Source organism: Ranitomeya variabilis, chromosome 2 (genome assembly GCF_051348905.1).
Source record: "Ranitomeya variabilis isolate aRanVar5 chromosome 2, aRanVar5.hap1, whole genome shotgun sequence".
Lineage (NCBI taxonomy): Eukaryota > Metazoa > Chordata > Amphibia > Anura > Dendrobatidae > Ranitomeya > Ranitomeya variabilis.
The window spans coordinates 34,451,832-34,464,912 of record NC_135233.1 but is presented as its reverse complement, the minus strand read 5'-3'; the positions used below and the strand labels follow the sequence as shown (position 1 = coordinate 34,464,912).

Sequence of the window (13,081 nt, the reverse complement as noted above, 5' to 3'; positions counted from 1 at the left end):
ACATCACCGATCCTGAGTTACATCCTGTATTATATTCAGAGCTACACTCACTATTCTGCTGGTGCAGTCACTGTGTACATACATTACATTACTGATCCTGAGTTACATCCTGTATTATACTCCAGAGCTGCACTCACTATTCTGCTGGTGCAGTCACTGTGTACATACATAACATCACCGATCCTGAGTTACATCCTGTATTATATTCAGAGCTGCACTCACTATTCTGCTGGTGCAGTCACTGTGTACATACATTACATTACTGATCCTGAGTTACATCCTGTATTATACTCCAGAGCTGCACTCACTATTCTGCTGCTGCAGTCACTGTGTACATACATTACATTACTGATCCTGAGTTACATCCTGTATTATACCCCAGAGCTGCTCTCACTATTCTGCTGGTGCAGTCACTGTGTACATACATTACTTCACCAATCCTGAGTTACATTCTGTATTATACCCCAGAGCTGCACTCACTATTCTGCTGGTGCAGTCACTGTGTACATACATTACATTACTGATCCTGAGTTACATCCTGTATTATACTCCAGAACTGCACTCACTATTCTGCTGGTGCAGTCACTGTGTACATACATTACATTACTGATCCTGAGTTACATCCTGTATTATACTCCAGAGCTGTACTCACTATTCTGCTGGTGCAGTCACTGTGCACATACATTACTGATGATGAGTTACATCCTGTGTTATCCTCCAGAGCTGCACTCACTATTCTGCTGGTGCAGTCACTGTGTACATTCATTACATTACTGATCCTGAGTTACCTCCTGTATTATGCTCCAGAGCTGCACTCACTTTTCTGCTGGTGCAGTCACTGTGTACATACATAACATCACCGATCCTGAGTTACATCCTGTATTATATTCAGAGCTGCACTCACTATTCTGCTGGTGCAGTCACTGTGTACATACATTACATTACTGATCCTGAGTTACATCCTGTATTATACTCCAGAGCTGCACTCACTATTCTGCTGCTGCAGTCACTGTGTACATACATTACATTACTGATCCTGAGTTACATCCTGTATTATACCCCAGAGCTGCACTCACTATTCTGCTGCTGCAGTCACTGTGTACATACATTACATTACTGATCCTGAGTTACATCCTGTATTATACCCCAGAGCTGCACTCACTATTCTGCTGCTGCAGTCACTGTGTACATACATTACATCACCGATCCGGAGTTACATTCTGTATTATACCCCACAGCTGCACTCACTATTCTGCTGGTGCAGTCACTGTGTACATACATTACATTATTGATCCTGAGTTACATCCTGCATTATACTCCAGAGCTGCACTCGCTATTCTGCTGGTGCAGTCACTGTGTAAATACATTATATTACTGATCCTGTACTGATCCTGAGTTACATCCTGTGTTATTCCCCAGAGCTGCACTCAGTATTCTGCTGGTGCAGTCACTGTGTACATTCATTACTGATCCTGAGTTACATCCTGCATTATACTCCAGAGCTCCACTCGCTATTCTGCTGGTGCAGTCACTGTGTACATACATTACATTACTGATCCCGAGTTACATCCTGTATTATACCCCAGAGCTGCTCTCACTATTCTGCTGGTGCAGTCACTGTGTACATACATTACATTACTGATCCTGAGTTACATCCTGTATTATACCCAAGAGCTGCACTCACTATTCTGCTGGTGCAGTCACTGTGTACATACATTACATCACCAATCCTGAGTTACATTCTGTATTATACCCCAGAGCTGCACTCACTATTCTGCTGGTGCAGTCACTGTGTACATACATTACATTACTGATCCTGAGTTACATCCTGTATTATACCCAAGAGCTGCACTCACTATTCTGCTGGTGCAGTCACTGTGTACATACATTACATTACTGATCCTGAGTTACATCCTGTATTATACTCCAGAGCTGCACTCACTATTCTGCTGGTGCAGTCACTGTGTACATACATTACATTACTGACCCGGAGTTACATCCTGTATTATACTCCAGAGCTGCACTCACTATTCTGCTGGTGCAGTCACTGTCTACATACATTACATTACTGATCCTGAGTTACATCCTGTATTATACTCAAGAGCTGCACTCACTATTCTGCTGGTGCAGTCACTGTGTACATACATTACATTGCTGATCCTGAGTTACATCCTGTATTATACTCCAGAGCTGTACTCACTATTCTGCTGGTGCAGTCACTGTGTACATACATTACTGATCCTGAGTTACATCCTGTATTATACTCCAGAGCCGCACTCACTATTCTGCTGGTGCAGTCACTGTGAACATACATTACTGATCCTGAGTTACATCCTGTATTATACTCCAGAGCTGCACTCACTATTCTGCTGGTGCAGTCACTGTGTACATACATTACATTACTGATCCTGAGTTACATCCTGTATTATACTCCAGAGCTGCACTCACTATTCTGCTGGTGCAGTCACTGTGTACATACATTACATTACTGATCCTGAGTTACATCCTGTATTATACTCCAGAGCTGCACTCACTATTCTGCTGGTGCAGTCACTGTGAACATACATTACTGATCCTGAGTTACATCCTGTATTATACTCCAGAGCTGCACTCGCTATTCTGCTGGTGCAGTCACTGTGTACATACATTACATTACTGATCCTGAGTTACATCCTGTATTATACTCCAGAGCTGCACTCACTATTCTGCTGGTGCAGTCACTGTGTACATACATTACATTACTGATCCTGAGTTACATCCTGTATTATACTCCAGAGCTGCACTCACTATTCTGCTGGTGCAGTCACTGTGTACATACATTACATTACTGATCCTGAGTTACATCCTGTACTATACTCCAGAGCTGCACTCACTATTCTGCTGGTGCAGTCACTGTGTACATACATTACATTACTGATCCTGAGTTACATCCTGTATTATACCCCAGAGCTGCATTCACTATTCTGCTGGTGCAGTCACTGTGTACATACATTACATTACTGATCCTGAGTTACATCCTGTATTATCCTCCAGAGCTGCACTCACTATTCTGCTGGTGCAGTCACTGTGTACATACATTACTGATCTTGAGTTACATCCTGTGTTATCCTCCAGAGCTGCACTCACTATTCTGCTGGTGCAGTCACTGTGTACATACATTACATTACTGATCCTGAGTTACCTCCTGTATTATACCCCAGAGCTGCACTCACTATTCTGCTGGTGCAGTCACTGTGTACATACATTACATTACTGATCCTGAGTTACATCCTGTGTTATCCTCCAGAGCTGCACTCACTATTCTGCTGGTGCAGTCACTGTGTACATACATTACATTACTGATCCTGAGTTACATCCTGTATTATACCCCAGAGCTGCACTCACTATTCTGCTGGTGCAGTCACTGTGTACATACATTACATTACTGATCCTGAGTTACATCCTGTGTTATCCTCCAGAGCTGCACTCACTATTCTGCTGGTGCAGTCACTGTGTACATACATTACATTACTGATCCTGAGTTACATCCTGTATTATACCCCAGAGCTGCACTCACTATTCTGCTGGTGCAGTCACTGTGTACATACATTACATTACTGATCCTGAGTTACATCCTGTGTTATCCTCCAGAGCTGCACTCACTATTCTGCTGGTGCAGTCACTGTGTACATACATTACATTACTGATCCTGAGTTACATCCTGTATTATACTCCAGAGCTGCACTCACTATTCTGCTGGTGCAGTCACTGTGTACATACATTACATTACTGATCCTGAGTTACATCCTGTGTTATCCTCCAGAGCTGCACTCACTATTCTGCTGGTGCAGTCACTGTGTATATACATTACATTACTGATCCTGAGTTACATCCTGTATTATACTCCAGAGCTGCACTCACTATTCTGCTGGTGCAGTCACTGTGTACATACATTACATTACTGATCCTGAGTTACATCCTGTATTATACTCCAGAGCTGCACTCACTATTCTGCTGGTGCAGTCACTGTGTACATACATTACATTACTGATCCTGAGTTACCTCCTGTATTATACCCCAGAGCTGCACTCACTATTCTGCTGGTGCAGTCACTGTGTACATACATTACATTACTGATCCTGAGTTACATCCTGTATTATACTCCAGAGCTGCACTCACTATTCTGCTGGTGCAGTCACTGTGTACATACATTACATTACTGATCCTGAGTTACATCCTGTGTTATCCTCCAGAGCTGCACTCACTATTCTGCTGGTGCAGTCACTGTGTATATACATTACATTACTGATCCTGAGTTACATCCTGTATTATACTCCAGAGCTGCACTCACTATTCTGCTGGTGCAGTCACTGTGTACATACATTACATTACTGATCCTGAGTTACATCCTGTGTTATCCTCCAGAGCTGCACTCACTATTCTGCTGGTGCAGTCACTGTGTACATACATTACATGCTGCTGGAGACGCACTTTATCGGACATCTTCCCTCCTGCATGTTATATAGTAGCAGCATCATCAATGTTTACAGACTGTCAGATAGAAGAGATCAGCCCCGATCACCTGATTTCTCCGTGATCTTCTGTGCGGCATGGAGGACGAGGGGCAGAGGTTGGGGGTGATCAGTAATGAGCAGACACTGCAGCTGTGACGTTTCTGCAATTAATGTTTTTTCGGTCTCGTTTTTCGATCCCATTTAGTGGTGCACCACTTAGAGGGTCTCATTCCCGTAGGGGGAGACTTTCACTATCCTCTCCTGTGTCCTGGTTTGGGAAAACATTAATAAAAGAGAAGATGACGGAGTGAAGGCTGTGTAACGGGTAGATAGGGCGAAGAAGAAGAAAAAATGAAAATTGGTTGTCCAACACTTCTGGATTCTAATTAAGTCATCTATTTAATTATCTTAAGTATCGGCGTAGCACGCCAGAGAGCGGTGTGTCAGAAGGGGCCGCGCTTGGAAGCAGGATGTGCCCGATCAGCCTCCGCGGTTGGCACATGGGTGGAAAGCTCGGAAAGCCAGAAATGACAGTCATGTAGCCCAGCCGAGGAGTAGAAGCAATGCCCTCATAGACAGGGGTCCTGAGCTGAAGACCCCCTCTGTGATGACCACCTCTTTAAAGTCAATGTCCACAATATCGTCAAGGGGGGATGGTAAATTTTAATCAAACATTTCCAGGAGGAACAACAGAGGACCGGATTAATGCCGCGTCCATACAACATTCCGCAGAGTGTTCTGCTCAGATCTCCCTGCTGGATCTTTGGGCTCAGTCCTCGGCCCCTGACCGGTCACATTACATCGGCCAGAGATGAATTATCAAACTTTCTGGTTTATAAAATGTCAGATTACTAGAATGTCTCTCTATACACATCACACGTGGGAGGAGCAGTAAAGTGTTCAAGTCTTTATGTTAAAAGCATTAGTTACATTCTTTTTTTCTTAATTTTTGTAAATCTATATAAAATAAAAAACTTGCAATTTTCACACCGGCCACTAGGCCTAATATCAGACTCCTATCTCCTGCAGGGTTCATGGACATTAGCAGCAACAGACTGACCCTGCTTGTCGGCACAGAAGCATTACCTGAGCATGCTCTAGTCTGGGCAAGAATCATTGTGCGTGACAGGAGGAGGAGGAGGTGAGTTGTGATATCACATATGGTGGATGATCGATTCTCTGACATTCCCTATTGTGAATGATGGGTACTGTTATCTACTGTATATAGAGGTGTTATCAGTCATTGTACAGGAGGAGGTGAGATGTGACATCACCTATTGTGAATGGTGGATTCTGTGTTATCTACTGTATATAGAGGTGTTATCGGTCATTGTACAGGAGGAGGAGGTGAGCTGTGATATCACCTATTGTGAATGGTGGATCCTGTGTTATCTACTGTATATAGAGGTGTTATCAGTCATTGTAAAAGAGGAGGAGGTGAGCTGTGACATCACCTATTGTGAATGGTGGATCCTGTGTTATTTACTGTATATAGAGGTATCATCAGTCATTGTACAGGAGGGGGAGGGGAGCTGTGACATCACCTATTGTCAATGGTGGATCCTGTGTTATCTACTGTATATAGAGGTGTTATCAGTCATTGTACAGGAGGAGGAGGTGAGCTGTGATATCACCTATTGTGAATGGTGGATCCTGTGTATCTACTGTATATAGAGGTGTTATCAGTCATTGTACAGGAGGAGGAGGTGAGCTGTGATATCACCTATTGTGAATGGTGGATCCTGTGTATCTACTGTATATAGAGGTGTTATCAGTCATTGTACAGGAGGAGGAGGTGAGCTGTGATATCACCTATTGTGAATGGTGAATCCTGTGTTATCTACTGTATATAGAGGGGTTATCAGTCATTGTACAGGAGGAGGAGGTGAGCTGTGACATCACCTATTGTGAATGGTGGATCCTGTGTTATCTACTGTATATAGAGGTGTTATCAGCCATTGTACAGGAGGAGGAGGAGGTGAGCTGTGACACCGTCTATTGTGAATAGTGGATCCTGTGTTATCTACTGTATATAGAGGTGCTATCAGTCATTGTAATTACATTTAAATTGACAATGAAGCTGATGAAAGTTTTCCTTAAAGAACAGGAAATATAAGTCAAGTAAAAGACCTAATAACCTGTATGAAAATAGCATGTGACGCTCTACTTTAACACATCAATGACCACACCAATGCCTCACCAGACGCTGTGGGTCCCGGGAGCGGGGCGGCCTTTCTTCTCCGTTTGATGTCTCCCATAAACAAGGATCCTAAATGGACACTCGTTTGTCTGAAAGTAATTAACAAACAAAACTGTTAACAAAGAGTAGAAAAAAAAAATGCCAACCAGATATATGTCCTATATAATCCGGGCTTAAGTCAGGAGCTTCTCGGCGAAGATGGGCCGCGTAATGCCGCCACCAATCTTGTTTATATCGAAACATAATTATGTTTGTTGACAAGTGCTCAGCGTATAAACCCACCGCCATAAATTCTGATGGGAATGAATAATATAAGAGGAATGCTTTTTAATTTTAAGATCTGGCAATCTTCCTACCTCCATGAGGAAAAAAATAATAAAATAAAAAAAAAAAATAAAAATAAAAAAAATCAAAGCTTGAGGTTGGTGACAGGTAAATAGCCCAGATTAATTGTAGGCAGGGATCACAATACTGTTTCTGGGTTATCAATTGGTTACTAATGCCCTCCTGTCAGCGCAACGTTTATTACAGGAAATGCTCGGAGCCATTTATTTTAAAAGGTAATATGCAAAAAGAAAATCATTTTCTATGGTAAGCAATATAAAACACAATTATGGCTAATTGCTATAAGCACCGCACTCCATCACCCAGATTTTTTCTTTTTTTAAGGTGCGATGAAAATATTTCAAAGGCTGTAAATGACAACTACGTTTTTAAGGGGGGGTCCCAGTTTTGAGGGTCATGCACAAGGTTTTAATGGGGAAACCATAGAGGTCCATGGGCCTCTGAAATTCAGAGATGCCCGATTCTAGAGCCCGTATGTCCGTGTACTGCGGCCGTAAGTTATGGGAATATTTCACCAACGCTATGTGTACTTATCTGCTGGATGAGTGATACATGTATGATTGGTGGGGAGGGGGTCTGCTACTTTTATGCTTTGTACATTTTTTGCTTTATTTTTTTAGTATCCTTAGGAGACATGGACCTGCAGACGTCCTATCACTAATGCTATACGCTGCAATACTGTGGTATAGCAGTACATCGGTGTCCAAGATTGCATCAATGGGGACCTACAGAAGGACCCTGACTGCTATTGTAACCCATCGGTGGCCACAATTGTGTTGTGACCTGCAACCATTACATGAGAGGTTGAAAGCAGCAAGTAAATGGTTGACAGCAGCATGTAAATGGTTGAAAGCAGCAATCAGAGATCAGCTCTGGCCGCTGCAGTTAGACACAGATGCTGGCTGTGTAACTTAGCTGGCATATCCCCTTTGTGGAGGGAGTTCAGCTCTTCAGCACTGATGTACATGTGTGTCATTGTAATCTAAGGGGTTAATGATCCAATGTTTTTGCCAATTCACCATCTCAGACTTTTCGAAATGTTGCTAAATTTTGGCCAAATGTACTCTAGTACCCTGCTAGAGTTAAACACATATTTATATATATTTTTTTGCACAGTTGAAGATGAATGGGTTACATCTTAAAAGATTATTGAAAAGGTTGTGCAATATTCTACACAAAACACAAAAAAGGTGCAAATATGTCAAAAGAGCTAGAAAAAGCAGCAAATTCTAACATCCTGCGCAGTAAAATAGTTTTACCAAAATACACCTAGATTCCAGATAGCTTTATTAATAAGTTTTATCAATGTCTTTTTAAAAGGATAAACCTCACTACTGGAGGACTCTAAGCCCGCTCTAACCCCCTCCACAAAAATGAAGGGACTGGGGGTTTCCCTGCCAAAGATAGGTAATCACAAGGGGTTTCAGCAGGAGGAGCCCTCAAGATCAACCCATGATTGGGGGATATTAAAAAGTCCACTATAGGGAGTTTTGAAAAGAAAACAAAAAAATAAAAAAACAGTGACCTTTCCAATTGAAAACATTTGAGTTTTCTCTTAAAATATCCATTTTTCCCCGGATACTCATTGACGATATTATACATTCTGAGAGCTCGGTGTCTGATCTCTTTTTTTTTTAATGATGTTCTGTTAGTCTGGAAAAAGCTGGCACACGGGAGCTTCATGTTACTTACCCTTCACCCAGGGGCGCATGCTGAAATGTTAATTATTTTAAGGACACCACATTATTTTATAGTCATTTCTTCCACCCAATTTCTGATTTTATTGTCTTAAATAGAACAATACATCCCGTTAAGAAAACTGAGAGCAATGCCGGCTGATCTGAGGCCAGAGCAACGCATCCGGCCCGCTCAATAGCGATCACACGAGAAGTGAAAAAGTCCAAAAGGTCTTCATTTTTTCATGCTCTGGCCTCAGACAGTCTAAAAAAAAGATACATACACTCACAACATGGAAATGGACTGAAAAGATGGGCATCAATGTTGTCATTTTTTTTTTAATCTGATCTGTTAATCAATTTCCATGTTTATGGCCTTCTCCTTTTTTGCCAAAAAATTTTTTTCTCATTAAAAAAAAAAAAAAAGGGAAAGTCCCCAAAACAGACTACAAGATGTCCCACCGCTGGCGCATCTTAAGATCAGCTGTGATCTGTTCTGGGAATCTGTCAGCAAGTGATCTGTTTCCCCACAGTGCCCCCGCAGGAGAATGCTTGTATTACATAGTTATCATTGCATTTAATGGCCTGTCCAGCTAATGTGTTGGTGGGTCTTCCAAAGAGACACACACTTTCAGCTCTTCACTCTAGCAAACATATCAACCCCCTCTATTAACTGGATTTCCTAACAGGGAGTGTGAAAATGGATTCTTTATACCGGACAACTCCAAAAACTTTATTGCATGGGTTGTTGCATGGCTAATTTCCCTTTTCTACAATTTATGTTGAAGGTAATTTCCAAGATTAGGACTAAGGAACCCCAAGAACCAGGCTCTATGTCTGGATGGAGAATAGGTGCACATGCCCGACCTCTACTCCGTTCATTTTTTCACCAGTCCCATTAACAGTGAAGGAAGTGGAGGTCGAGCATGTGCACAACTGCTCTATCCTCTATCTATTATTCTCAGGGTTCCCGCGTTCCAATCTCAAGATCAATGGAGGACTCCAGGAATCGCACCCACCGCCCTCCAGAGATCAGAAAATCATCCACTTACCCAATGGAAAGGGAATAAATTGTGGTTTTGGAAATAACCCATTAAAGGGTAATCTTTTAAGAAGCCCCTTAACCATGGAAGAGCACCATACAGCCCTCAGAGCTGACAATGTATGTCCTGGGTCATTAATGGGGTAAATATTAAAGGGATGTTGTTGCCAAGATATCATGAATGTCTGATACATGCAATTACCACTTCGGGGCGGCAATAATAAGGGTAGCCCACCTAATGAGGCAACCAGGGGCAAAATTAACGTTTAGATGAGCGCAGATGTGAACAGATCTTTCTGTCTCATTTACTTCTATGGGGGATACGGAAACAAACAAGCGTGATCAGAGCGAGGCGTGCAAGTATACGGTCACCTCTCTATTCTATCTCCTTGCCTGGAAGTGGCGGCTTCTTCACCGATCCAGGAGAAGGACACTCATCCCAGATATCAGACATGTCGAAAATGGGAATACCCTATAATCTTTTATTTGTTTTGCCACTAGGACATGTATATGGACACAGTTGATTGAAGGAAGGAGTTTAAATAAGCTGTGGTTGTTCGACGGAGTAATCCCAATTAACCAGACTGTCAAACAGAATTTATCTGTTCAGATTGGGACTATGTTGACAGGTAGAGGATAATCCAATTTGCCAACAGACAAGTCAAACCAATCCCCTCCTTGTTGCCTTATTAGATTTTTCCCAAAACATACCACGGTGGAGAAGCTGGTTACGTTTCGTTAACATCTGCGTGGGTCGCTGCATGTATCTTTTGCTATTTTTTCCCCTGTATGTCAGAGCAGCATCATCATCATGAAACGGCATTAAATATATATATATATATATATATATATATATATATATATATATATATATATATATATAAACCTGGGCCAACTGAACTCCAGGACCTGCCTTACCAGAGTGAGCGCTCTCCTCGGCTGAGTAATTCTAGCAAGCATTGATTATCTGCTAGGTTGCATTGAGATATCTAGATTATTGATCAGTCAGATTATAGCACTCAGACCGAGATTCCTGGAGGCTCGTCTGCTGGAGTTGTTTGTAATAACATTAAGTGAGGACCACTTTGTTACTCTTGTCACCCCTCATGTAGAACATCGCAGTTACTTTTTAATTTAAAATCAATGTACTGTATGTCTGAGAGGCGGCCTCGGGCCCCTCGTCACAAATTGGCCATTTGTCTTTGCATAGCGGGACACTTTGATCGAGAGCCAAAAGTGAGCGCAGGCGCTTGTCGCTTCTGAATACGGGTCTGTAGAAATATGAGAGCTTATTTATTTGTATTCAACGGGGATAAAGAGGCGCTTCGCTTTTTGGCTGCTCATTTTGAAATTCCCTATTGATTGGTAGGGTCCCTTGGCAATAAGATGATCCCAAAGTGTCCTCCTATCAGGACCTTCAGTGATTAGCGGGAATATTCAAGGCTTTCATTTCCCTGCAGCACTCCCAGAGGTGAAATTAAGTATTACACCGTGCTAACAAATCTAAGGTCCTGAGGAAAGAAGGTTCAATCATAATCACAGATGGGGATTCTTTACTGTAAGAGCAATGAAACTAGGTTTTCGTTTTTACTGAAAGAGAAGGAAGATTGGATTATTTACTGAAGAATATGAATTATTTAGTGAAACAGCACTGAGAATATTAATTATTTAGTGAAACAGCAGAGAGAATATGGATTCTTTACTGTAAAAGCAGTGAGACTGGCATCATACTGTATGAATATGGATTCTTTACTGTAAGGGCAGTGAGACTATGGATTCTTTACTAGAAGAGCAGTGAGACTATGGATTCGTTACTGTAAAAGCAGTGACACTGGCTTCATACTGTAAGAATACAGATTATTAATTGTAAAAGAAGTGAGACTGGCTTCATACTGTAAGAATATAGATTCTTTACGGTAAGGGCAGTTAGATGATGGATTCTTTAGTACAAGAGCAGTGATATTATGGATTCTTTACTAGAAGAGCAGTGAGACTATGGATTCTTTACTGTAAGAGCAGTGAGACTATGGATTCTTTACTGTAAGAGCAGTGAGACTATGGATTCTTTACTGTAAGAGCAGTGAGACTATGGATTTGTTACTGTAAAACCAGTGAGACTGGCTTCATACTGTAAGAATATAGATTCTTTACTGTAAGGACAGTTAGATGATGGATTCTTTGGTATAAGAGCAATGAGACTATGAAACTCTCAACCACATGATGTTGTAATAGTTGATTCACTAAAAAAAAAGTATGAGAAGGGCTTGGTTGCCTTTCCTGAAAATGTGATGGGGCGTTGATCCATGGAACTACTGTGACTGCCGCATGTGGAGTCTGGAAGAACTTTTCCTGTAATATGGGGCGATTAGAAAATATGATTCATTATTTGCGATTTATTTAAGTCACTTCATTTCTGTGCTTTTTTTTGTCTTGTGGTATTCGCTGACATTTCTAGAACCAAATTCTTCAAAATGGTGCACGCAGTTCAGGAACTTAAGAGCAAAATAAAACTAAAATGTTTGCCAGTTTTTGAAACTTTTTAATAGCAAAAGTCACATATCCTTCTTCAAAAGTCTACAAAATTCACCAAATTGAAAACTCCTCCAGAAACATTATTCCAGGCAAGGGACTGGAGTGAGAGACGCCCAAATAAATGTAACATTTGGTGAAAGTCGCATTTCATGAATCCGTCTAAAGCATCCTGATAAGCAAAACTGCCGAAACGACAAAAAAAAAAGAAAAAAAAAAAAAAAGAGTGGGACAAAGTGTAGAGAATAAGGTGAAAATACTAAACTAAAAAAGGAAGAAATTACTCCAGAAAAGTGATGGAGTTTTTAACATTATAGTTGATAAACGCATGCAATCAATGTGATTTGTAGGATGGGAGGCCGACAGCACTGTGACCACCTCATGCCCAAACTGATAGAAAAAAATTAAGGGGTCTCCGTATTAAGCGTTATGACATACAGTCCCCGAGTCGGGCATCGTCCCCGGACACTGGGCAGAACACAGGCAGCCAGAACACAGGCAGCCACCAGCACGGACGCATTGTTTCCGGCCATCAATACCGGCTAGTTTCTCTCCATAGACGATGATTATAGGTGATCTGAGGTCACATCCGTTCTTTGCTCCAGTGTCAAAATCACCCGTCCAGGAGGAAAACTGACTGTAGCCATGCGTCACCCTTCTGTACTCAATAGAAGCTGAAGGTGAGCTCGGGAGCCTGATCCGATGGATGATGGGTTCAGCTGGTGACACTAGTGATCCGCGCTGGACGAGTGGTGGTGTGTTCAGACAATAAGCTATTGAATATACAGGACAGTGA

The 13,081-nt window shown here is 41.8% G+C and overlaps 1 protein-coding gene across 4 annotated transcripts in view; it reads right to left on the bottom strand.

The window, feature by feature from the left end:
* GPATCH2 (G-patch domain containing 2) overlaps nt 1-13,081 on the bottom strand; it is a 164,306-nt gene that overhangs the window by 25,114 nt on the left and 126,111 nt on the right. For 2 of the 4 annotated variants that reach the window (XM_077282256.1, XM_077282257.1), the window contains exon 9: nt 6,694-6,782. The exons of the other annotated variants lie outside the window; for them this stretch is intronic. In XM_077282256.1, coding sequence (XP_077138371.1) covers nt 6,694-6,782 — 89 coding nt within the window. The remainder of the gene's footprint in view (nt 1-6,693; nt 6,783-13,081) is intronic. 4 annotated transcript variants of the gene reach the window in all.